The sequence below is a fragment of the Heterodontus francisci genome, chromosome 12, assembly GCF_036365525.1.
Source record: "Heterodontus francisci isolate sHetFra1 chromosome 12, sHetFra1.hap1, whole genome shotgun sequence".
NCBI lineage: Eukaryota > Metazoa > Chordata > Chondrichthyes > Heterodontiformes > Heterodontidae > Heterodontus > Heterodontus francisci.
The window spans coordinates 116,030,909-116,055,783 of NC_090382.1; the positions used below are offsets into that span (position 1 = coordinate 116,030,909).

At 45.0% G+C, this 24,875-nt stretch overlaps 2 protein-coding genes across 5 annotated transcripts in view; one reads left to right on the forward strand and one right to left on the reverse strand.

Annotated features, from left to right (window-relative positions):
- LOC137376081 (protocadherin-1-like) overlaps nucleotides 1-24,875 on the reverse strand; it is a 382,929-nt gene that overhangs the window by 37,655 nt on the left and 320,399 nt on the right. The gene's annotated exons all lie outside the window — the stretch shown is intronic.
- Nucleotides 1,107-16,271, forward strand: LOC137375675 (uncharacterized). 2 transcript variants are annotated; one of them, XM_068043064.1, is made up of 2 exons: nucleotides 1,107-1,162; nucleotides 13,517-16,271. In XM_068043064.1, exon 2 carries the CDS (start codon nucleotides 14,374-14,376, stop codon nucleotides 15,136-15,138), a length of 765 nt encoding a protein of 254 aa, XP_067899165.1. In that variant the 5' UTR covers nucleotides 1,107-1,162; nucleotides 13,517-14,373; the 3' UTR covers nucleotides 15,139-16,271. The 2 variants fall into 2 exon arrangements, with proteins under 2 accessions (XP_067899165.1, XP_067899164.1); XM_068043063.1 differs by lacking the exon at nucleotides 1,107-1,162 and adding an exon at nucleotides 12,265-12,366.

The following is a 24,875-nucleotide window of genomic DNA, read 5'->3' on the forward strand; positions in this document are numbered from 1 at the left end:
GCTTATCCCTGCCCGTGCTCCATTGGTTCTTAGCCAAGGCAGAGATGGGAAACATTCAGCCCAGGATTCCTAACCGGAAACCATGTTCTGGGGACTCCTGCTGCTGCTGCTGAGGATAGGATTGAAGCACAGCTGTGATGGTGGCCTATTCACAGCCAACTACTCACAGAAAAAGAGGGGAGGGAGAATGTGAGAAAAAAGAAATCTCAGTTTTAAGAGAACTCAGCTCACGGACCCAACACAGCAGCTTGTGCCAGCAGCCGCAAACACCTCCTTCAACCTCTGTCAGCACTGGGTGAAAGGAGCAGCAAATGAACACCACCTCAGTTCCTCTGGCAGCATTACCATCTCACTTACATGGCACCACCCAGGGCTGCCCTAACCCGTCGCCCTAGAACATAAGAAATGTATTGAATCTGCAAGAGAGATCATCACTTCAAACCTTAGTCAGCAATAGAATCTAATTTCAAAATCTACTTAGGAAAAGACTATGTGTCTATATAATGCCTACACACATTGTTGCAGAAACCCCTTGAAGTATCGCACATACTCTGAGCTACTTTGACTATAATGATGGAGACAAGTGTGGCAGGCAGTCTGTGCACCATGATCCCACACACAATGATGAGATGAACAACCAGCAAATCTGTTTCTGGCATCGTTGGGTTGGATGGGTCACTAGGGGAACTTTGAGCTCTCTTTCAAATAGTGCTAAAGAATGATTCATGTCCATGTGAAGAAGCAGACAGGATTTGAGTTAATAGCTTATCTGAAGGGCAGCACCTCTGATAATGCAGGGCCCTCTGTGGTGCATTAGAGAGAAAGAGATCAACTCCTCATACCCTGCAGTTAGGGTTCAAATGAGAGCGCTGGCAACTGAACCAAGCTTATATTTATGTAAACTCACTCGAAGTTAGAAGATTTCTCCCCCCTGAATTAGCAAAGCTTTTAATTTCTGAAGCAAACTTTGATGAATAAGCTGCATCCATTCATCACACTCTCCACCTGATTAGAATGCGAGTGGAATCTTTCAGAGCAGTTTTGTGCTGCATGGACTGAATGAACTGTATGGAGGCTGTCCAAACTCATTAAACTCAGCACTCTCCATAGGAATCAGACACTGCATTGATATGGACAGCCCGGATCCTGTCTGCACTACAAGGTGGGTTGAAACAGTTCACTTAACTCCAATTAGTGCACGGGGAGGGGCAGAGAGTGGGGGGGAAGGAGAGATATAGAAATAGAGAGGAAGAGATAGAAAAAGCAAAGAGAGATTAGCAAAAACAGAAACAGAGAGGAGAGGGGGAGCGATAGAAAAAGACAGGACAGAGAGATGGGGGGAGAGAGTGAGAAAAGAGAAAGGCAGAGTTGGAAATAGAGAAATGAAAAAGAAAGGTTAGACATAGAAAAAAAAGAATAGAGGTAGATAATAGATTAATAGATAGTGGATAAATGACAGATGAAGAATGAGAGAGAGATTGTACTGAACAAACAGAATTAACATACATAAGAACATAGAACATAAGACCTAGGAGCAGGAGTAGGCAAATCAGCCCCTCGAGCCTGCTCCGCCATTCAATACGATCATGGCAGATCTCATCTCGGCCTCAACTCTGCTTTCTTGCCCATTCTCCATAACCCTTCAACCCTTTACTAATTAAAAATCTATCTCTCTCCTCCTTAAATTTACTCAATGTCGCGGCATCCACCCCACTCTGGGGTAGTGAATTCCACAGACTCACGACCCTTTGAGAGAAGTAATTTCTCCTCATCTCTGTTTTAAATCTGCTACCCCTTATCCTAAAACTATGGTCTCTTGTTCTAGATTGTCCCACAAGAGGAAACATCCTCTCTAAGTCTACTTTGTCAATCCCCTTAATCATCTTATATACCTCAATTAGATCTCCTCTCATTCTTCTAAACTCTAGAGAGTAAAGGCCTAAACTGCTCAATCTCTCTTCATAAAACAAACCCCTCATCCCTGGAATAAATCTACTGAACCTCCTCTGAACTGCCTCCAATGCAACTACATCCCTCCTCAAGTAAGTTACTGTGTGGAGTTTGCAAGTTCTCCCTGTGTCTGCGTGGGTTTTCTCCGGGTGCTCCGGTTTCCTCCCACAAGCCAAAAGACTTGCAGGTTGATAGGTAAATTGGCCATTATAAATTGTCACTAGTATAGGTAGGTGGTAGGGAAATATAGGGACAGGTGGGGATGTTTGTTGGGAGTGTAGGATTAGTATAAAATGGGTGGTTGATGTTCGGCACAGACTCGGTGGGCCGAAGGGCCTGTTTCAGTGCTGTATCTCTAATCTAATCTAAGTTGCACTGTACAACATGGAAACAGACCATTCGGCCTAACCAGGCTTGTGTTAGTCTTTATCTTTCACACGAGTCATCCTAATCCCATGTGCTGCCCTCTTCCCATATTCCTCTTTTCCCCTTCCCTTCATATTCTAATTTAGATTATTTTATTTATTTGTTTTCATGGGATGTGGGTGTCATTGGCCAGGCCAGCATTTATTGCCCATTCCTAATTGCCCTTGAGAAGGTTGTGATGGGCTGCCTTCTTGAACCACTGCAGCCCATGTGAGGTAGATACATCCACAGTGCTGTTATGAAGGGAGTTCCAGGATTTTGACCCAGCGACAGTGAAGGAACAGCGATATGGTTCCAAGTCAGGATGATGTGTGGCTTGGAGGGGAACCTGCAGGTGGTGGTGTTCCCATGCATCTGCTGTCCTACTAGGTGGTAGAGGTAGCAGGTTTGGAAGGTGCTGCCTGAGTAGCCTTGGTGCACTGCATTTTGTAGATGGTACACACTGCTGCCACTGTGCATCGGTGGTGGAAGGAGTGAATGTTTGCAGATGGGGTGCCAATCAAGTGGGCTGCTTTGTCCTGGATGGTGTCAAGCTTCTTGAGTTTCATTGGAACTGCACCCATCTAGGCAAGTGGAGAATATTTCATCACATTCCTGACTTGTGCCTTGTAGATGGTGGGCAGGCTTTGGGGAGTCAGGAGGTGAGTTACTCGCTGCAGGATTCCCAGCCTCTGAGCTGCTCTGGTAGCCACGGAATTTATATGGCTGCTCCAGTTCAGTTTCCGGTCAATGGTAACCCCCAGGATGTTGATAGTAGGAGATTCAGCGATGGCAACGTTGTTGAATGTCAAGGGGAGATGTTAAGATTCTCTCTTATTGGAGATGGTTGTTGCCTTGTATTCTTAATCAATAACATGGATCCTGAAATTTTCTCAGGGCTGTACCCCCACTTCACTAATGTAGCTTCCCTATCCCATCCCTTCATAATTTTAAACACCTCTGAATAAGTCACTCCCTTAATTTTGTATGTTCGAATGAAAAGAACCCATTGATATCAAGTCTTTCCTTGTATTTGTATTTTCTTATATCAGGCTGGAATCTTGTGACTATGTGCTGCAAGCTGTCCACTGTCTCAGCAGCCTCCACCTAATGTACAGCACAAAACCACACAAGTTCCTCCAACTGACGGGCTCATCAAGATTCGTCATTCCTTTTTTATTTAGAGATACAGCACTGAAACAGGCCCTTCAGCCCACCGAGTCTGTGCCGACCAAGAACCACCCATTTATGCTAACCCTACAGTAATCCCATATTGCCTACCACCTACCTACACTAGGGGCAATTTACAATGGCCAATTTACCTATCAACCCGCAAGTCTTTGGCGGTGGGAGGAAACCGGAGTACCCGGCGAAAACCCACGCGGTCACAGGGAGAACTTGCAAACTCCGCACAGGCAGTACCCAGAATTGAACCCGTGTTGCTGGAGCTGTGAGGCTGCGGTGCTAACCACTGTGCCGCCCTTCTTGACTTATTACACAACACTGCAGAGATTGGTCATAAGTCTGCTTACTCTGTGCTTTGTTGTATTATGTTGGTGATCGCTGGGTGAATTCACGCACAAACCTTGCGAAACACACTCAAGAGCAATCACAGTTCAGAGACAGGGCTAGAATCATATGGTTACATAGGTTCTTTTTCAAGTATAACTCCCCAGCTGCAAGTGTGGGCCTGGTGAATTTACTCCATCATTTCTTTCCCAACAACAAGAACATTCTTGGTTGATTGGAGACATTTATAGATGAGGGCTGCAGAAATGCAATACTCCCACAGTAAGTTGGACTGTTAAGTGCTACCATCATTGACTCAAAGTATAGGTCAGTGGATCTGCTCTCCAGTTAAATCTGACAGTTCCACTGCATTCAAAAGACACCAGTCCACCACTCTCAATATCTGTACAGAAACATCACGACCAAAAGAATATCATTCAACACCTCAAGACTGCTCCACCATTCTATAATAGCTCACCTGCCTTTGCTTGATTTCCTGTACCGAACCAAAAATCTATCAATCTCTTGAAAGTTTCAACTGTCCCAGCACCTACATCTTCTTGGGTGAGAGAATTGCAGATTGCTTTTGCCCTTTGTGTGATAAAGAGCTTCCTGATTCCTAAGTAGACTGACTTTAATTTTAAGGTTTTTTAAATTCGTTCCTGGGATGTGGGCGTCGCTGGCTAGGCCAGCATTTATTGCACATCCCTAATCGCCCTTGAGAAGGTGGTGGTCCCCTCATTCTTGATTCCTCCACCAGACGGGCATCACTGATATCGGGAAGTACTTCTTCACACAGAGCGGATAATACCCGGAACAAGCTTCCAGGTAGGACAATGGAGGCAAAAAAGCTGGAGTCATTCCAGACATGCTTGAATGCTGTGACAGTGGGGCTCTAAATACCTATGGATGGATGTCCCAAAAGGGGCTGAATGGCCTCCCACATGAAGCATTTAGTGATACACAGATATCACTCTCGCCAAACAGGGGGAGGATGAAAAGCACATTGAATAAAAAAGACTCTTCCCTATTTTTAAATTTGTTCATGGGATGTGGGCATCACTAGCTAGGCAGCATTTATTGCCCATCCCTAATTGCCCTTGAAAAGGTGGGGGTGAGCTGCCTTCTTGAACTGCTGCAGTCCTTGGGGTGTGGGTACACCCACAGTGCTGTTAAGAAGGGAATTCCACGATTTTGACCCAGCTACAGTGAAGGAACGGCGATATAGTTCCACGCAGGATGGTGTGTGGCTTGGAGGGGAACTTGCAGGTGGTGGTGTTCCCATGCAGGTGGTGGTGTTCCCATGCATTTGCTGCTCTTGTCCTTGTAGGTGGTAGAGGTCGCAGGCTTTGAAGGTGCTGTCGAAGGAGCCTTGGTGAGTTGCTGCAGTGCATCTTGTAGATGGTACACACTGCTGCCACTGTGCATCGGTGGTGAAGGGAGTGAATGTTTGTGGTTGGTGTGCCAATCAAGTGGGTGGCTTTGTCCTGGATGGTGTTGAGATTCTTGAGTATTGTTGGAGCTGTACCCATCCAAGTAAGTGGCAAATATTCCATCACACTCCTGACTTGTGCCTTGTAGATGATGGACAGGCATTGGGGAGACAGGAGGTGAGTTACCCACTGCAGAATTTCCAGCCTCTGACGTGTTCTAGTAGCTACAGTATTTATGTGGCTGCTCCAGTTCAGTTTCTGGTCAATGGTAACCCCCAGGATGTTGATAGTGGGGGATTCAGTGATGGTAATGCCATTGAATGTCAAGGGGAGATGGTTAGATTTTCTCTTGCTTGAGATGGTCATTGCCTGGCACTTGTGTGGCTTGAATGTTACTTGCCATTTATCAGCTCAAACCTGGGTCTTGTCCAGGTCTTGCTGCATCTGGACATGGGCTGCTTCAGTATCTGAGGAGTCGCGAGTGGTGCTGAACATTGTACAATCATCAGCGAACATTCGCACTTCTGACCTTATGATGGAAGCAAAGTCATTGATGAAGTAGCTGAAGATGGTTGGACCCAGGACACTACCCTGAAGAACTCCTGCAGTGATGTCCTGGGACTGAAATGATTGACCTCCAACAACCACAACCATCTTCCTTTGTGCTAGGTATGACTCCAGCCAGCGGAGTGTTTTCCCCCGATTTCCATTGCCTCCAGTTTTGCTCGGGCTCCTTGATGCCATACTCGGTCAATGTTCTCCTGATGTCAAGGGCAGTCACTTTCAACTTGCTTCTGGAGTTCAGCTCTTTTGTCCGTTTTTGGACCAGGGCTGTAATGAGGTCGGGAGCTGAGTGGCCCTGGCGGAAACCAAACTGAGCATCACTGAGCAGGCTATTGCTGAGCAAGTGCCACTTGATAGCACTGTCGGCGACCCCTTCCATCACTTTACTGATGACTGAATGTAGACTGATATGGCAGTAATTGGCTGGGTTGGATTTGTCCTGCTTTTTGCGTACAGAACATTCCTGGGGAATTTTCCACATTGCAGGGTAGATGCCAGTATTGTAGTCCCATTCCAAACCCTCCTAACAGTAAGGTTAACCCACAGTACTGTCCATCCAAGCTGTGGCATGGCAGAAGTGATTGTATTAGGTTGTTGCCTCTCTGGGTTTGACCATATAGCCTAGAAGTTTCTAAGAAGCAGTCGGGACCTTAGGCCTAGATGTCCTGATTGGCATTAATGCGAGCATCAATGTCATTTAAAATTAACCACGTATTCTGCTCAGAAAATGTAGGCTTGGAAGTCTGATTTTTGAAAGGAGAACTCCATTTCTACCCCCCACCCCTGCAACCACACCTCTCCATACCGCCCACCGCCTCCATCCAACTCCCACGTCTCATGGGGCAGAGTTGGAGGCTGTCTAGCTTTCACTCAATTTGTATAGGCAGAACACATTCACAATCTGATTACTCTCCCCAGTGCCTAACTTGGTCCCTGTCTACCTTAAAATAAAGACAAGAAATTCTGGAAATACTCAGCAGGTCTGGCAGCATCTGTGGAGAGAGAAGCAGAGTTAACGTTTCAGGTCAGTGACCCTTCTTCAGAACTAGATGTACCTGAAACCTTAACTTGTCCATTCTCTCTGACTGACCTGTTATGTTTCTCCAGCATTTACTGTTCTTTTTATTTCAAGTCGTCTAGTGTTTGCAGTATTTTGCATTTTTACTTAAACTTGTCTGTTCTTTGAACCCAGAGGTGAAAAGTCCTTGTCACCATATTGTGCTGCAGGAGAGGGGAAATGGAAGTGAACCAAGATGGGTGATATAGAGCTGGATTTTACCAGCCCTTTGGAGATGGCCTGGGAGGGTTTGTAAAATAGCAGCAGAAGGTATAGGGAGGAAAGCCCGATGTTGTCCCATCGCCATGGCACATTACTATCAGCGGTCGCACACCGGATGCCCAATTGTGCCAGTTAAGTGCCCAATTAAGGGCCACCTCGCGCCCACGCTGGCATTTTACCAGCATCGGGAGGGGCCGCCACATGCGGGGACCACCAGGTAAACCCCGGCGGCGGCCTTCCAGTGGGTTCCCGAGGGTGGGCTCTCCTTTATGACCACTCCATGGCCAAGCAGGCTCCCCCCGCCCCTACTCCAGGGGCAATGTCCGCCCCCGTGGCTACAGCACTGTTAGCGGATGCTTCCCCCATCCTCAATCGCGGGGCCCCACAAGGTTAAAAACAAACCGTACCTTGTCTTCGAGGATGCCTTGGTACGGAGGCGCCCTCTCCTTCCTCCTGCAGCTTCAACAATGGCCACCTCTAACAGTGAGGCTGCTGAGGCTGCAGTGCTGCCAGTCCTCTGATTGGCCGGCAGCTCCAGGAGGTGGGATGCCGTCCTCAATTGGACGGCTGTCCTGGCAGCGAGCTCTTAATTGGTCGCTGCCAGTAAAATGCCGCCCAGGGTTCTGCTGACGCCCGGTCAGGTTTCGCTTTCGATCCACACAGCAGGACTTCATAGCTGCTGGAAAAATTCAGCCCATACATTTTTCTTTTCCCTCAGGGACAGATTCTAGTGTCAGAGACAGCATTGCACACAGTCCATTGTTATTCAATTTTTACACGTGCAATCTTCCATTAGAATCATCTAAGTACAAGTCGATTGATGTCTCAGTGGAACTATGTGCTGCATTAAGTCATCCTGAGTCATGCAAATCAAGAAGAAAGACAGTTTGGATCTCCAGTCTGTACAGAGTTGGTTGTAATGAGGGTGCTGCATCTTTGAAAGTGGCAGGACAAATTGATAAGGCTGTTAAAAATGTATACACCATCCTTGGCTTTAGCAACAGTGGCAAAGAATGCAAAAGCAAGACGTTATGCAAAAGCCTTCACAATACACTGGTTAAGAAGGAGGTCAAGGCCTTGGACAGGCTACAGAGGAGATATAGCAGAATTATACCAGGGATGAAGGACTTCAGTTACGCGGAGAGTCTGGAAAAACATGGATTATTCGCCTTAGAGCAGAGAAAGCTAAGGGCATATTTGATAGAGGTATCAAAATTAAGAAGTGTCTTAGCTAAGAATAAACAAGGATAAAGTGTTGGTGAACAGAGGACACAGATTTAAGATAATTGCCAATTAACCAATGGGGGAGATGAGGAGAGAAAAATGTATGCAGCAAGTTGTGATCTGGAAATGTGCTGCCTGAAAGGGCAGTGGAAGCAGATTCAATAGTAACTTTCAAAGGGAATTGGATGAATACTTGTAAAGGAATAATTGGGGAAATGGCAGTGGAGGTGGACTAATTGGATAGTTCTTTCAAAAAGTCGGCACAGGCACAATGAACCAAATGGCTTCCTTCATGGCGCTAAGATTCGATCACACACCTGGCCATTGTGACCCTGAAACAGAGAGGAAAATAGTCAACCAGGGTTTCCCTTGTGAGGAATAATGTTTTGTATGAAGCTTAGGATTGGATTAAGACATGATAGTTAATAAAAGCAGACAGTTTGGGGTAGAAGGTGCCACACACAAAAAATGGCTGTATAAATGCTGTCATGGACTGGTTGAGCAGAATGGCCTCTTAATCTCCTGTTTGTTCTGTGTAAATGAGGTACAAAAACAACATTTATATAGCACCTTTAACATAGTAAAATCTCTCTCTCTCACGGTGCCTCACAAGAGCGTTATCAAAAAAAAATTGACCTGAGCAGCATGAGGAGATATTAGGGCAGATGACCAAAAGCCCTGTTCAAGGAGGTAGGTTTGTCTTAAAGGAGGGGAGCGAGGTAGAGAGGCAGAGAGATTTAGTGAGGGAATTCCAGAGATTACAGCCCAGGCAGCTGAAGGCATGATAGCCAATGGCATGGTGATTGATATTTGCGAAGCTTAAGAGGCCAGAATTGGAGCACAGATATCTCAGAGGGTTGTGAGGTTGGAGAAGGTTACAGAGATAGGGAGGAGTAGAGGCCACGGAGGTATTTGAAAACAAGATTGAGAATTTTTAAAACCAAGCATTGCCGACAGGGGAGCCAATGTAGATCAGCGAGCACAAGGGTGATGGGCGAATAGGACTTAGTGCAAGTGCAAGGAAACAGGCAGCAGAGTTTTGGATGACCTCATGTTTATGGACGATAGAATGTGGGAGACCAGCCAGGAGTGCATTGGAATAGTCAAGTCTCGAGGTAACAAAGACATGGATGAAGGTTTCAGCACTAGATGAGCTCAGGAGTCAGATACAGAATGGCTACCTGCATCCAGCAAGATGCAGTAGCTGCTGAGACAAGTGGCAATGGGGCAGGAGAATGTGGTAAATAGATGTTATTTTTTAAGGGAGGAAGAGTAAATGATTTGGAGGACTGGGATACTCACCCGGTGTGGGGTGTGGGGGGGTAGAGGGTAGGGGGATTGGGGAGGCCGGGGGAGGTCTGCAATGTGCAGCCAGTTTTCCTGTAAAGCAGTTACATTGTTGGGGATCCAACATTCTACACGTGTGCAGGACGGGCCCTGACACCTTGACCAGCATATGTATATGGAGCGATGACATCATGATGTTGCATCAAGGTGTCATTCCAAAGCAGTGTAAAATGATTGTACATGATGATGTCATGATGCAGTGGCATGACATTGCTGTTGAAACTCATCCCACCCACCACACATCCCACCCACCACACATCCCACCTTACTCTGGAGATCTGTGAGCAGGAAAATCCAATGGAAAATGAGGCCTCCCTTGCATTCAGTCTACAATAACCTGGCAGATTTTACATTGAGCTGTCCACTCGCCGAAGGAGTCCAGCACCACATCAGCTAATGAATAAAGATCAATATAATAGCAGCTTTTGATGATGATAATGATACTATGTGCAGGGCATAGTGGTGTTGAACAGTTGTCATGTTTGCCTACAAAACAGTCACTGTACCTCAACTTGATTCTTAACATCACATGCTTCTTTGCAATGCTTTATAAATACGATTTGATTTCATTGTAATGTTTCATTGGCTGCAAAGTGCTTTGGGACATTCTGAGGTCATGAAAGGCATTATGTAGACGTAAGCTAAACAAGAATGCATAGGTTATAACTATTTGGAAAGACTGAACATTCTGGGGTTCTTTATTCGAGAAAACAGAAGCTGAGGGGTAACTCAATAAAGGCTTTTAAGATTGTGAACGGGTTTGATGGGATAGACTTAGAGAAGGTGTTGTGAGGGAGTCCAAACCTAGGTGTCATGAATATAAGATTTTTTATTATTCGTTCGTGAGATGTCACTGGCTAGGCTCGCATTTATTACCCATCCCTAATTGCCCTTGAGAAGGTGTAGGTGAGCTGCTTTCTTGAACTGCTGCAGTCCATGTGGGGTAGGTACACCCATAGTGCTGTAAGGAAAGGAGTTCCAGGATTTTGACCCAGTGACAGTGAAGGAACGGCGATATTGTTCCATGCAGGATGGTGTGTGGCTTGGAGGGTAACTTGCAGGTGGTGGTGTTCCCATGCATCTGCTGCCCTTGTTCTTCGTGGTGGTAAATTTCACGGGTTTGGAAGGTGCTGTCTAAGCAGCCTTGGTGCGTTGCTGCACTGCATCTTGTAGATGGTACACACTGCTGTCACTGTGCCTCGGTGGTGGAGGGAGTGAATGTTTGTGGATGGGGTGCCAATCAAGTGGGTTTCTTTGTCCTGGATGGTGTTAAGCTTCTTTGGAGCTGCACTCATCCAGGCAAGTGGAGAGTATTCCGTCGCACTCCTGACTTGTGCCTTGTAGATGGTGGACAGGCTTTGGGGAGTCAGGAGGTGAGTTACTCGCCGCAGGATTCCTAGCCTCTGACCTGCTCTTGTAGCCACGGTATTTATATGGCTACTCCAGTTCCAGATAATTGTTAATAGACACAGTGTGTATGGGGAGTTGGTGGTGTAGTGGTATTATCACAGTAACCCAGAAACCCAGGGTATTGCTGTGGAGACATGGGTTCAAATCCCACCATGGTAAAAGGTAGAATTTGAATTCAATTAATGTATCTGAAATTAAAAGCTGGTCTAATGATCGCCATGAAACCCTTGTCGATTATTGTTTAACATCCCATCTGGTTCACTAATGTCCTTTAGGGAAGGAAATCTGCTGTTCTTACCTGGTCTGGCCTACATGTGACTTCAGACCCATAGCAATGTGGTTGACTTTTAAATGCCCTCTGAAACGCCTTGGCAAGTCATTCAGTTGTATTAAACCATTAGAAAGTAATTAAGGGAGGAAACTGGAAGGACCAGCCAGCATTGACCTGGATCCAAACCACACACAATCCTGACTTGGAACTATATCGCCGTTCCTTCACTGTCACTGGGTCAAAATCCTGGAACTGCCTCCCTAACAGCACTGTGGGTGTACCTACCCCACATGGACTGCAGCGGTTCAAGAAGGCAGCTCACCGCCACCTTCTCAAGGGCAATTAGGGATGGGCAATAAATGCTGGCCTGGCCAGCGACGCCCACATCCCATGAACGAATAAAAAAAATAAACCCAATAAGAAATCCTGTAGAAACTTTTACCCAGAGAGTAGTTAGAATAGGAATTTACTACCACATGGAGTAGTGGAGACAAATATCATAGATGCATTTAAGGGGGAGCTAGAAAAGTACATGTGGGAGACAGATATAGAAATATACGATGAGAGGGTGAAACGAAGTAAGCTGGGAGGAGGCTCGTGTGGAGCATAAACATCAGCATAGACCAGTTGGACCAAATGACCTGTTTCTGTGCTCTATATTCTATGTAATTCTCTGCAATATGCTTACTTTTTCTTAAAAAAGCACAACCGAGAAATCTTACAAATTAATTAGCTCATCTATTTAATGTCTGCTATTAAATGTTACATTACTAAATTGCTCAGTAATGCACACATTACATTTTGTACAGAAATTTGCCTATTTCGTGAAATTGTAGAATTGGGTGTAAAGAAGTTGGAGCTGATTACAACTTACAACACATTGCCAGTCCAAGAAGAAGAAACGGAAAAGCCAAGAGCTTAAACACATATTCACTGAAAGCAGTGTAAATTTGCAACGTTATCCCAATGCAAAGGTAAACAGCCGAAAGCTTGTCAGCTTTATGCTTCCACTCATTATATAATGGTCAATTCCTGAACAGGAGAGGAGTGGGGATTTTGAACAGGGTTCAGCAAGGCTATGTTTAAACGTGTTGATAGACTGGTGCAAGTGACTGGCTTTTAGGAGTGTTCTGACAATAATTGGCCCACACTATAAATGAGCATGGTGCAGGTAGAATGTAAAACTACACCTCATCAAGGTCATGTCACCAAATCCAAATGCTCTCCTCTCACTCAGTTGAGGGAACAGCCAAGGATTAATGTGTCCATGTATTATACATCCAGTGGCAGCAGAGGCATGGGTGGATTTGCTCTTATTGTTGGACATTGCAGTCTGCCAGTTCGCAGAGTTCTGGAGCCTGCCCAGTAAATACATTTAAAAAGAGATTAGCATTTATGCATCACCTTTCTTGACCTCAAGACGTTATTATTTTGAAGAACAGCAGAGGAGGTCTTCCTGGGCGAATATTTATCCCTTAAGCAACATCATAAAAAGAGATCGTCTGATCATTATCACATTGCTGTTTGTGGGAGCTAGCTGTGCGCACATTGGATAATTAGTTTACTATATCACAACAGTGACTACAATTCAAAAGTACTTCAGGAGAAAACTACTGCAGATGCTGGAAATCTGAAGTTAGAACACAAAAATGTTAGAAATTCTCAGCAGGTCCAGCAGCATCTGTGGACAGATAAACTGAGTTAATGGGCTGGATTTTGTGTAGGTAGCAGAGCTCCCAGCACCGGGCCAAATAGATGAGGGGTGGGGGTGGGTGCCCCACCTTGGCTTTCTCGTGACCCCTCAAAGGGATTCTCTGTTTTTTTTGTCTAAGTGTCTCATCCCAGAGAGTTGTGGAGGCTAGATCACTGAAAGTATTTAGAGGAGTTAGATAAATTTTTGAAATATCTGAGAGTTGAGGGTTATGAGGAGCTGGCACGAAAGGGGAGTTCAGGTCTGGGGCAGATCAGCCATGATCTTAGTATGTTAATGAGCCAAGTACCAGGAGGCAGTCATGTGACACAGAGCCAGCGTCACTCTGAAATTGTAATACCCACAGTAAGGTTCTGTAAATAGTTAGCTATGTACTGTCGATAATATTTAACTGTAATAAACCTGTTTTATAGATATTCAACATAACTGGACTCAATGCATCTCATTCATGTTGCATCAGACAACATAAAAGAACTCATTATATGGTGACAGCTGTGTTGAGAAGACAAAGTCTGAGGTTGAAGACCACAGTTAAAACAGCTCTGAAAACGAGCTTTCCTACAGCCAATAGACAGGATGTTCAAGAACAATACTGGCTCAAGCTGTAGAAGACAAAGCACAGAACTGCATGGACTGCAGCGGTACAAGAAGGCAGCTTACCACCACCTTCTCAAGGGCAATTAGGGATGGGCAATAAATGCTGGTCTAGCCAGCGACACCCTCATCCCAATAATGAATGAAATAAAACAAACGACAGGCTGAAAGTAAATTGGGTGAGTCATTGTGCCGACTGGCGAGGAACACTGCTTTAAAAAAAAGCTTTGAAGTCCTTCAAAACATTGTTTTTTTTTCAAAAGCTCTGTGTAGAAATAAAAGGGAAGAATCAATTCCTTTCCTGAGCTAATCGAGGTCAGCGCCATTACAGGAGGTTAGAAAAAAGACAGAAAAACCCAGATCACTGCAGAGCCTTCATTCACAGTCAAAGTTTAAAAAAAAACATTGTAACACTTGAGCATGAATAAGAGCTTCCATTCACGAAGCCACGGTAAAAAAAAACACAAGTGTTAAGAGCATAAAAAACTCTTAAATAAAATAAACTGCCTATTGAACATCTGTGTGAACAGAACAAGCTTAAATGCTGGAAGCAAAATAAACACACAGCACTAGCAAACACCTGCTCCTGTCAATCAAAGCAGCTAGTATAAATAACACTCTTAAAGGAGAAACAGCGCAGAGTCATAGAAAAGTCTTAAAGTAAGTTTTTAAGCAAATGATCATCAGAAATATGGATGCCAAATTTCTCAGCAGGAACTGGAATGCCTTGGATATCCTATTCGAGTTCCAATTGTTCAAACAAAGAATGCCGTTATTCTTCATAGACCAAATAATTATCGAACCAGAAAAAACAAGCTGTAAAAAACTAATAGCAGTTGTAAATGAGGGATTACACAGAATCAACACATCTGCACTATCTGACGAGAACCAGAAAGATCCCGCAAAGATATGGAAAGTGCTAGAACATCAGCTTCGATTACGAGTGAATTTTAGAATTCACCACCTGGAATTGATGTCCTACAGGCAACAGCCACAGGAATCAATAGATCAGTTCATCAGTAGATGCAGTAGTAAGGGCGAAGAATGTGACTTCTCAGAAACTGAGCTGTCGGACCGAATAATGGAGCTGGTGATTGTATTGACACCCATTGAAGCATTTCAGAAAGACCTCTTGTGGAAAAGGAAAGGTCACAGCATTGATGCGCTGCTCGAAGTTGGCAGGAAATACAAAGCCATTGTAGCGGGACAACAGCACTTGCAAGCACTAGGTGCAGCCAACAGTATCAGCACCATAATCACGTCAAAAAGAGCAAGCAAGTTGTGTGCTAAGTGTGGTTGGTCCCATTCACAGCGAAGTTGTCCTGCATTTCATGACCTGTGCGAGGCGTGCGGTGCAAAAGGACATTGGGCCCATCTGTGCAAGAAAGATGGCTCCAAAGAGGCAGCCAGAAGTCACAGTAGAGCACAAACAAGCAGATGACAGATGCAGCAACAGGACAACAGCAGCAAGGAGAGTGCCAGAAAGCTGCATAAATGCAAGCCGATACACAAAGTCCACAGCAAAACAGACCTGAGACAAGACCCAATGAGGAGTAATTTTCAGCCAGAAGACGAACAGGCATTCCACATTGCGAACCTGACACATCATGTTGAAGAAGTCAAACAACTGGAAACTTTTGCTGCTATTAACATCACGTGCCCAAAGAAAGCTGGCAAACATACACTCATGTTCAATATCGACACTGACGCTAGTGCAAATAACCTACAAGTCTGAATCCTGAAGGATATGTACTGGTGTAGCTGGAAATCAATGATACAACCGACAACTGCCAAGTTATCTACATACAATGGGTTACCGATTCCTTGTACTGGTACACTAACAATTCAATGCAGCTATGGCAAGTTGGCATGGAAACCACAAATATTCTACCTGGTAGACACAAGCGGGCCAGTATCACAGGACTACAGTGTATAAGGACCTCAACATCCTAACTATCCATGAGAGCATTGCCAAGAGGAAATCTCTAAGGACCGGAACCTGCTTGCAAACTCTGACCAACATCAAACAGTGCAGTCTGGAAATCCAGCAGCACCACAACTATGCCATGCCTTCACTTCTGCTCTCTAGAGAACTGCCAGCACCACAATGAGCCAGAATGGGCGGGTACCTCCATGAGGCCAACTACTCCTTCCCCAACAAGCCCTCGACCTTGAGCCCAAGACCTTCAGACACGGAGGATGAGGGGAGTCAAAGGACATGCAATGTCCTGATGAGGAGAAGAAGAATGAGTTGAAGCTTTGTCTGTTGGCTCTACGAGATGAGGTGCCGGAGCTTTGCAAGAATCACAAGGGCTCAAATGTGGTCATCTTGAGAAAAGCAACAGACTATATTAACATGCTGAAGGCAGAGCAACAGAAACTGAATGCAGAGAGGGAGAAACTTCAGAAAGAACAGCAACAATTGAGATGCAAATCCCCTGAGCAAGAGTCGTCAAGCCACTGAGACGATATATGGACTTTTGAGCCTCTATATTTGTGAATTTTATAATCTATATTCCATGTAACTAATTCTGATGTTATCCAATGTTATATGTATTGTTACTTTTAGCATACGGGACTTATCTTTGGATGATTGCCTTTAAGAATGATATCCCTTTAAGATCTTAGTGTGCCATTGAGCCAAGTACCAGGACACAGTCATGTGACTCACAGCCAGGCACTCTACAACTGTAACACTCAGAGTAAGGTTCTGTAAATAGTTAGCTCTGTACTGTAGATAATATTTAGCTGTAATAAACCTGTTTGAGATCTTCAACCAGCTAGACTCCACCCATCTCACTTATGTTGCATTAGACAACATAAAGAACTTATTACAGGTCGGGGCCCTCTGTGGGTCACAGATTGCCCATGGAAGAAGGACACCCCACCCCGCCTCTCCCCCAAGCCTACAGGGAGGACATCCCATTTTACAAGGCTCCCTCACCACGTGGAAGAGGCACCTCCCACCACTAGTAAGATCCCCGTGGTTGCGGGAAGAAGCCTTTAAGTGGCTGTTAATAGGTCACTCAGCCAGAAGACGAACAGGCGTTCCACAATGTGGACCTGACACATCACATTGATGAAGTCAAACAACTGGAAGCTTTTACCACTATTAACATCACATGGCCAAAGAAAGCTGGCAAACATACACTCAGAGTCAAGATTGATTCTGGCACTTGTGCAAATATCCAACCAGTCTGAATCCTCAAAGATATGTACCGTAGTCGTTGGAAATCAATGATACAACCAGCAACTGTCAAGTTACCTGCATAAAATGGGTTAGCCATCCCTTGCAGTGGCACACTAAAAATGCAAGTCGGCATGGAAAGCACAAGTATTCTATCTCGTAGATATGAGCGTACTAGCAGTGGCAGGACTACCAGTATGTAAGGACGCTGGTAGAGCCCTTGTGCTCTCTGCCACCCGTCGCGATTCTATGGGCCCCTCCGCCTTGGACCTCACCTCGGGGGGGGGGGCCATAAAATCCCGCCCAACATTCCAGGTTCGTGACCCTTCATCAAAAGTACATCATTGGCTGTAAAGCAGTTTGGGACATCCTGGGGGTCATAAAACATATAAATAAAGGACCTTTATTGCTTATATTCCTCGAGTATAAAATCACCCATTGCCTTGGTTTGTGCTGTTCAGTTAACAATGAGGCAACTAGCAATTGCCAAACAGGCCCAATAATTGGAAAAGTATTAAAAAAAACCTTAAGCAATCAGTCAACTGCTGAAAGGGATACAATATAAATATATGTAAAATAATATGTCTGCAAACAGTAAATATGACATCAAACATAAGAATCTGATTCTGCAGATGAGGTGAAAATGCAGGAAGAATATAAATAACTGTGAATGCTGTAAATTTGAAATAAAAAAAAACAGAAAGCAATCCTGGAAACGCACAGCCAATTGTGTCGGCGTCTAAATGCAGACTGAAATTTCTGATTGGACCGTTAATCATAACTCTGAGACATCCAGCATTTTCAAGCTTTAAAGAGAAGTGCTTTCTTTTGGGAACCTGTTCTTTCCTTCCTAATAATTTCTATCAGTTGCATCTGTCTGCAATATGAAACCTCCATGCCAGAAACATTTAATTCTTCTGTGGTGGGGGAAGGCGCTAGGGAAATTTTTTTTTTTAAAGGGTTTAGTTTAGTTCAGAGATACAGCACTGAAACAGGCCCTTCGGCCCACCGAGTCTGTGCCGACCATCAACCACCCATTTATACTAATCCTACACTAATTCCATATTCCTACCACATTCCCACCCTGTCCCTATATTTCCCTACCACCTACCTATACTTGGGGCAATTGCTAATGGTCAATTTACCTATCAACCTGCAAGTCTTTGGCTTGTGGGAGGAAACCGGAGCACTCGGAGGAAACCCACGCAGACACAGGGAGAACTTGCAAACTCGACACAGACAGTACCCAGAATTGAACCCGGGTTTCTGGAGCTGTGAGGCTGCGGTGCTAACCACTGCGCCACTGTGAAAAATTATTAATTATTTAAAGTTATCTGACAGAGAGTGAGGGAAGAAATGATCACAAGAGAGAGGAAGAGAGCACGAGAGAATGTGCAGGGTTAAGGGGCGAAGGTGGGGGAATGGCACTGAGTGAATTGCTCATTCGGAGAGCCAGTGCAGACACACAAACAGCTTCCTTCTGTGTTGGAACAATTCTGTGATTCAGAAAGGAGAGAGGAAGAAAACATAAGAGAACGGGGAACAGGGAGAGGGCCTTCGAGAATGGGGAAAGAGGGAAAGAGACAGCATGAGAGAATGGGGAGAGAGGGAAAGAGACAGCACGAGAGAATGGGGAAAGAGGGAAAGAGACGGCACGAAAGAATGGGGAGAGAGGGAAAGAGACAGCACGAGAGAATGGGGAAAGAGGGAAAGAGACGGCACGAGAGAATGGGGAGAGAGGGAAAGAGAGAGCACGAGAGAATGGGGAAAGAGGGACAGAGACAGCACGAGAGAATGGGGAGAGAGGGAAAGAGAGAGCACACGAGAATGGGGAAAGAGGGAAAGAGACAGCACGAGGGAATGGGGAGAGAGGGAAAGAGACAGCACGAGAGAATGGGAGAGAGGGAAAGAGACAGCATGAGAGAATGGGGAGAGAGGGAAAGAGACAGCACGAGGGAATGGGGAGAGAGGAAAAGAGACAGCACGAGAGAATGGGGAGAGGGAAAGAGACAGCACGACGGAATGGGGAAAGAGGGAAAGAGATAGCATGAGAGAATGGGGAGAGAGGGAAAGAGACGGCACGAGAGAATGGGGAAAGAGGGAAAGAGACAGTACGAGAAAATTGGGAGAGAGGGAAAGAAACAGCACGAGAGAATGGGGAGAGAGGGAAAGAGATAACACGAGAGAATGGGGAGAGAGGGAAAGAGATAGCACGAGAGAATGGGGAGAGGGGAAAGAGACAGCACGAGAGAATGGGGAAAGAGGGAAAGAGAGAGCATGAGAGATGGGGAAAGAGGGAAAGAGACAGCATGAGAGAATGGGGAGAGAGGGAAAGAGACAGCATGAGAGAATGGGGAGAGAGGGAAAGAGACAGCACGAGAGAATGGGGAGAGAGGGAAAGAGACAGCATGAGAGAATGGGGAGAGAGGGAAAGAGACAGCACGAGAGAATGGGGAGAGAGGGAAAGAGATAGCACGAGAGAATGGGGAGAGAGGGAAAGAGATAGCACGAGAGAATAGGGAGAGAGGGAAAGAGAGAGCACGAGTGAATGGGGAAAGAGGGAAAGAGACAGCACGAGGGAATGGGGAAAGAGGGAAAGAGACAGCACGAGAGAATGGGGAAAGAGGGAAAGAGACAGCAGGAGAGAAAACAGAAGAAACAGCACGAGACTGGGAAATACGCAGAACTTGAGCGAACGAGCGTGAGAAAGTGATAAAGCGCTTGTGCATATGAGATCATCAGAACTTGAGATTGCGAGGGAAATGACACAAAAAAACATCGCATGAACACAAAGAAAAGAACCACAGAATGATTTTAATTGAATTGCATAGAAATTTGCAGCACAGAAACAGGCCATTCAGTCCCACAGGTCTATGCTGGTGTTTATGCTCCACACAAGCCTCCTCCCACCCCTCTTCATCTAACACAATCAATATATCCCTCTATTCCTTTCCCCCCAGCTTCCCCTTAAAGGCATCTATACTATTCACCTCAACTACTCCTTGTAGTAGTGAGTTCCACATTCTCACCACTCTCTGGGTAAAGAGAATGAGAGAGAAAAATCCTTCTTGTTCCCATCTCTCATTTGTTTCCTCATTTACATTTGATGACAGATGCCAGTTTCCACAAGCCTGCTAATTCAGCTACAAAATACAGAGAGCTGATTGTCAGATGACTGAAAATATGCAGGAGAGCCTCCATGCATTAGCTTGCTGGAAGAGGAGGCCTCAATGCAGCCTAAGATATATTTTCATGGGTCTGTCACGTTTACAGGTCTAATTGACAGCAAGAGAACTTTCCCTTAATCGAAAAGTGTCTAGAGGCAGAGAGAGAGAGAGAGAGAGAGAGAGAGAGAGAGCAAGAGAGTGAGGCGCAGGAGAGAGAGATACGCAGAGATACACAAAGTGAGAGTCAGGGAGAGAGAGATGCACAGAGGCAGAGGGAGAGAGAGAGATGTACAATGAGTGAGATACAAAGAGGGAGAGACGGAGGGAGACACAGAGAGAACTGCAGAGAGAGTGAGTGGGGAGGCAGAGGGAGAGAAAGAGAGATGCAGAACAAGACAGAGTGAGCTCAGCTGCTCTTAAACCAGGTCTAACTGGGTCTGAGGGTGCACCAGTGCCACTGGCTCAGCCTAGTTCATATCAGGGAGCTGGGTGCAATGGCAATGGTACACCAATAATATCAATTTAAACACAGACTTCATCACATCCAGCAGAGATAAGGTGTGACTATTTCTATTCCTGGCTTGCTTTAAAATGTTAATGGAGGAGGGCGAGAATCAAAGACTAAAAGAAGAAAGCCAGGAAAAATAAAGTCGATCAGATGGTTTTTATCTATACTTGGTCCCTGTGGGGAAAAAACATTCAATACAGATTCTTTGATACAGTTGCCCTTCAAAAGAAGCTGAATTATATATTTGCTTTCACTCTGATTCCATTTTGAGACACACACACACAAAAATAAAATGGGAGGGGCTAAGCTAGCATTTAAAAGGTCAGTCTCTATTGGAAACATTACAGGGTCCCTGAAAGCTACTCTCTGAGGACCCATCACACTGCAAATGTTGTCACTCGGATTATTTACTGCACTGGTATCATGATGCGATACAGACATAAAAATGTACACCTACATTCTGAGAATTCTGCTCTCCTCCAACTCTGGCTTCATCCCCAATATCCTTCACTCCACCATTGGCGGCCGAGCCTTCAGCTGCCTCGGCCCTAAGCTCTGGAATTCCCTCCCTAAACCTCTTCACCTCTCTGTCTTCCTTTAAGACACTCCCTTAAAACCTACTTCTTTGATCAAACATTTGGTCACTGTCCTAATATCTCCATATATGGCGCGGTGCTAAATGTTGTCTGCTAAGGCTTCTGTAAAGTGCCTGGGGCATTTACACCATGTTCAAGGTGTGATATAAAATCAAGTTGTTGTTGCTGTTTCATCAAATCCTACCCCCATGTGATATTCTCCAGGCACCTTCACACCATTATCATAGGGTTTGACAAGGTGCTTAGCCAACAACTCCACTGGTATTGAATCGTGCAACGACCAGGATGGTAGAAGGCAAACCAGGATATACCTTGGTTGTTTCTGGCTAGCAATTCCTATGATCTCCTTGCCTCATAAGAACATAAGAAATAGGAGCAGGAGTAGGCCATTCAGCCCCTCAAGCCTGCCCTGCCATTCAATAAGATCATGGCTGATATGTCCCAGGCCTCAACTCCTCTTTCGGGCCTGCTCTGCCAAACCCTCGACTCCCTGAGATTTCAAAAATCTATCTACCTCCTCATTAAATACATTTAGTGATCTAGCCTCCACAACTCTCTGAGGTAGAGAATTCCAGAGATTCACCACCCTCTAAGAGAAGAAATTCCTTCGCATCTCAGTTTTAAATGTGTGACCCCTTATTCTGTAACTATGTCCCCTTGTTCGAGATTCTCCCACCAGTGGAAACATATTCTCAACATCTACCCTGTCAAGTCCTCTTAAAATCTTATATGTTTCAATAAGATCACCTCTCATTCTTCTAAACTCCAATGAATAAAGGCCTAACCTGTTTCGCCGTTCTTGATAAGACAACCCCTTCATCCCAGGAATCAGCCCAGTGAACCTTTTCTGAACTGCCTCCAATGCTAGTATATCCTTCTTTAAATATGGGGACCAAAACTATATGCAGTACTCCAGGTGTGGCCTCACCAACACCCTGTACAGTTGTAACAGGACTTCCATATTTTTAAACTCTAACCCCCTCGCAATAAAGGCCAAAATTCCATTTGCCTTCCTAATTATTTGCTGCACCTGCATGCTAACTTGTTGTGTTTCACATACAAGAACACCCAGATCCCTCTGTACTGCAGTATTTTGTAGTCCTTCTCCATCTAAATAATAATCTGCCTTTTTATTCTTCCTACCAAAGTGGATGATCTCACACTTTCCCACATTGAACTCCATCTGCCAAGTTTTTGCCCACTCACTTAACCTATCTATATCCCTTTGCAGATTCTTTGTGTCCTCATCACAACAAGCTTTCCCACCTATTTTTGTATCATCAGCAAATTCGGATACACTACATTCTGTCCCTTCCTCCAAGTCATTAATATAGATAGTAAATAGTTGAGGCCCCAGGAACAGTCCTTGTGGCACCCCACAAGTTACAGCTTTCCAACCTGAAAAAGACCCATTGATCCCGACTCTCTGCCTTCTGTGTGTTAGCCAATCCTCAATCCATGCCAACACGTTACCCCCAATACCCTGAGCTCTTATTTAGTGCAATAACCTTTTATGTGGCACCTTATCGAACGCCTTCTGAAATTTCAAATACATTACATCTACCAGTTCCCCTTTATCCACTCTGCTTGTCATATCCTCAAAGAACGCTAACAAATTTGTCAAACATGATTTCCCTTTCATAAAACCACGTTGACTCTGTTTGACTGCATTATGTTTTTCTAAATGTCCTGCTGTTTCTTCCTTAATAATAGACTCTAGCATTTTCCCAATGATAGATGTTAAGTTAACTGGTCTATGGTTTCCTGCTTTCTGTCTCCTTCCTTTCTTGAATAGGAGCGTCACATTAGCGGTTTTCCAATCTGCTGGTACCCTCCCGGAATCCAGTGAGTTTTGGTATATTATGACCAATGCATCCTATGTTTTCTCGCTGTCCTTTTGTTGCCAATCTTCCCTAAGCTGGCAATAAAACCTCTTTCAAATTAACTCCTGATGGCCTATAGATTACTAAAGACTATTAAAGATGTAATTTTTGTTGAATTTAAAAGCATTCCTTCAATTTAAGTAAGTATTTGGGTTGCATGCCAGCCCCTGTCTATCAATGCTAACGCCATCAATATCCTGGGGGTTACTATTGACCAGAAGCTTAACTGGACCAGCCACATAAATACCATGGCTACAAGAGCAGGTCAGAGGCTGGGAATTCTGTGGTGGGTAACTCACCTCCTGATTCTCCAATGCCTGTCCATCATCTACAAGGCACAAGTCAGGAGTGTGATGGAATACTCTCCACTTGCCTGGATGGGTGCAGCTCCAACAACACTCAAGAAGCTCAACAGCATCCAGGACAAAGAATCCCGTTTGATTGGCATCACATCCACCACCTTAACCATAGAAAAGTTACAGCACAGAAACAGGCCACTCAGCCCATCATGCCTGCATTAGAAAATGAAACTTCTCACAGTGCACAACAGTGGAGTGTCAGCTAGATTTTTGCATTTAAGTCTCTGGAGTGGGACTTGGACCCACAACAGCCTGACTCAGGAATAAGACCATTACCAACTAAACCAGGGCTGAGATTTGCTGCCTCCACCACTGGCACACAGTAGCAGCTGTGTGCACCATATACATAATGCACTGCAGAAACTCACCAAAACTCCTTCGACAGCACCTTCTAAACCCGCGACCTCTACCACCTAGATGGACAGGAGCAGCAGACGCATGGGAACACCACTACCTGCAAGTTCCCCTCCAAGTCACGCCATCCTTCGACCTATATCTCCGTTCCTTCACTGTCACTGGGTCAAAAATCTGGAACTCCCTTCCTAACAGCACTGTGGGTGTACCTACCTCACATGGACTGCAGCAGTTCAAGAAAGTGGCTCACCACCACCTTCCCAAGGGAAATTAGGGATGAGCAACAGCCAGCAATGCCCACATCCCATGAAATGACTAAAAAAAGCACTACCCAGAGAATGGTGATAATGTGGAAGTCACTGCCACAAGGTATGGTTGAGGTAAATAGCATAGATGCATTCAACTCATTAGGAAGAAAAGAATAGAAGAATATGCTGATAGGGTTAGATTAAGTAGGGATGGGAGGAGGCTTGTGTGGACCATAAACTCATAGCGTCCCCTTAAATGCACCTATACTATTTGCCTCAACTACTCCTTATGGTAATGAGTTCCACATTCCAATCACTCTCTCAATAAAGAAGTTTCTTCTTAATTCCCTATTGGATTTATTAGTGACTGTCTCATATTTATGGCTTCTCATTTTGGTCTTCCCCAAAAGTGGAAAATCTTCTGTACGTAGGCCTTACCAAACCCCTTCATAATTTTAAAGACCTCTAATAGAGCTCCACTATTCTAGAACAATACGGGGACCTGAAATGTGCACAGAATGGGACCCAGAACCTTGTACCTTCCTGGTATCCATGCTTCAAGAGCTGTGCTTCAGCCAGTTGAGCCACTGAAGATTTTGAAGTGATAATCTGGGTTCTAAAGGCTCAATCCAGATAATAATTCAGCATGATTAGAGAGGAATTACCTCCACCTCGTGCAAAGACAAAATCACAGAATCATTACAGTGCAGAAAAAGGCCATTTGGTCCATCGTGTCTGCACTGTCTCTCCGAAAGAGCAATCCCCTCAGTTCCATTCCCCCGCCTTCTCCCCATAACTCTGCACATTCTTCCTTTTCATATAACTGTCTAATTCCCTTTTGAATTCTTCAATTGAACCTGCCTCCAACACATTCTC

Excerpts from the sequence above, each read along its gene's own strand:
- LOC137375675 (XM_068043064.1), top strand. The coding sequence starts at position 14,374 with ATGATCATCAGAAATATGGATGCCAAATTTCTCAGCAGGAACTGGAAT.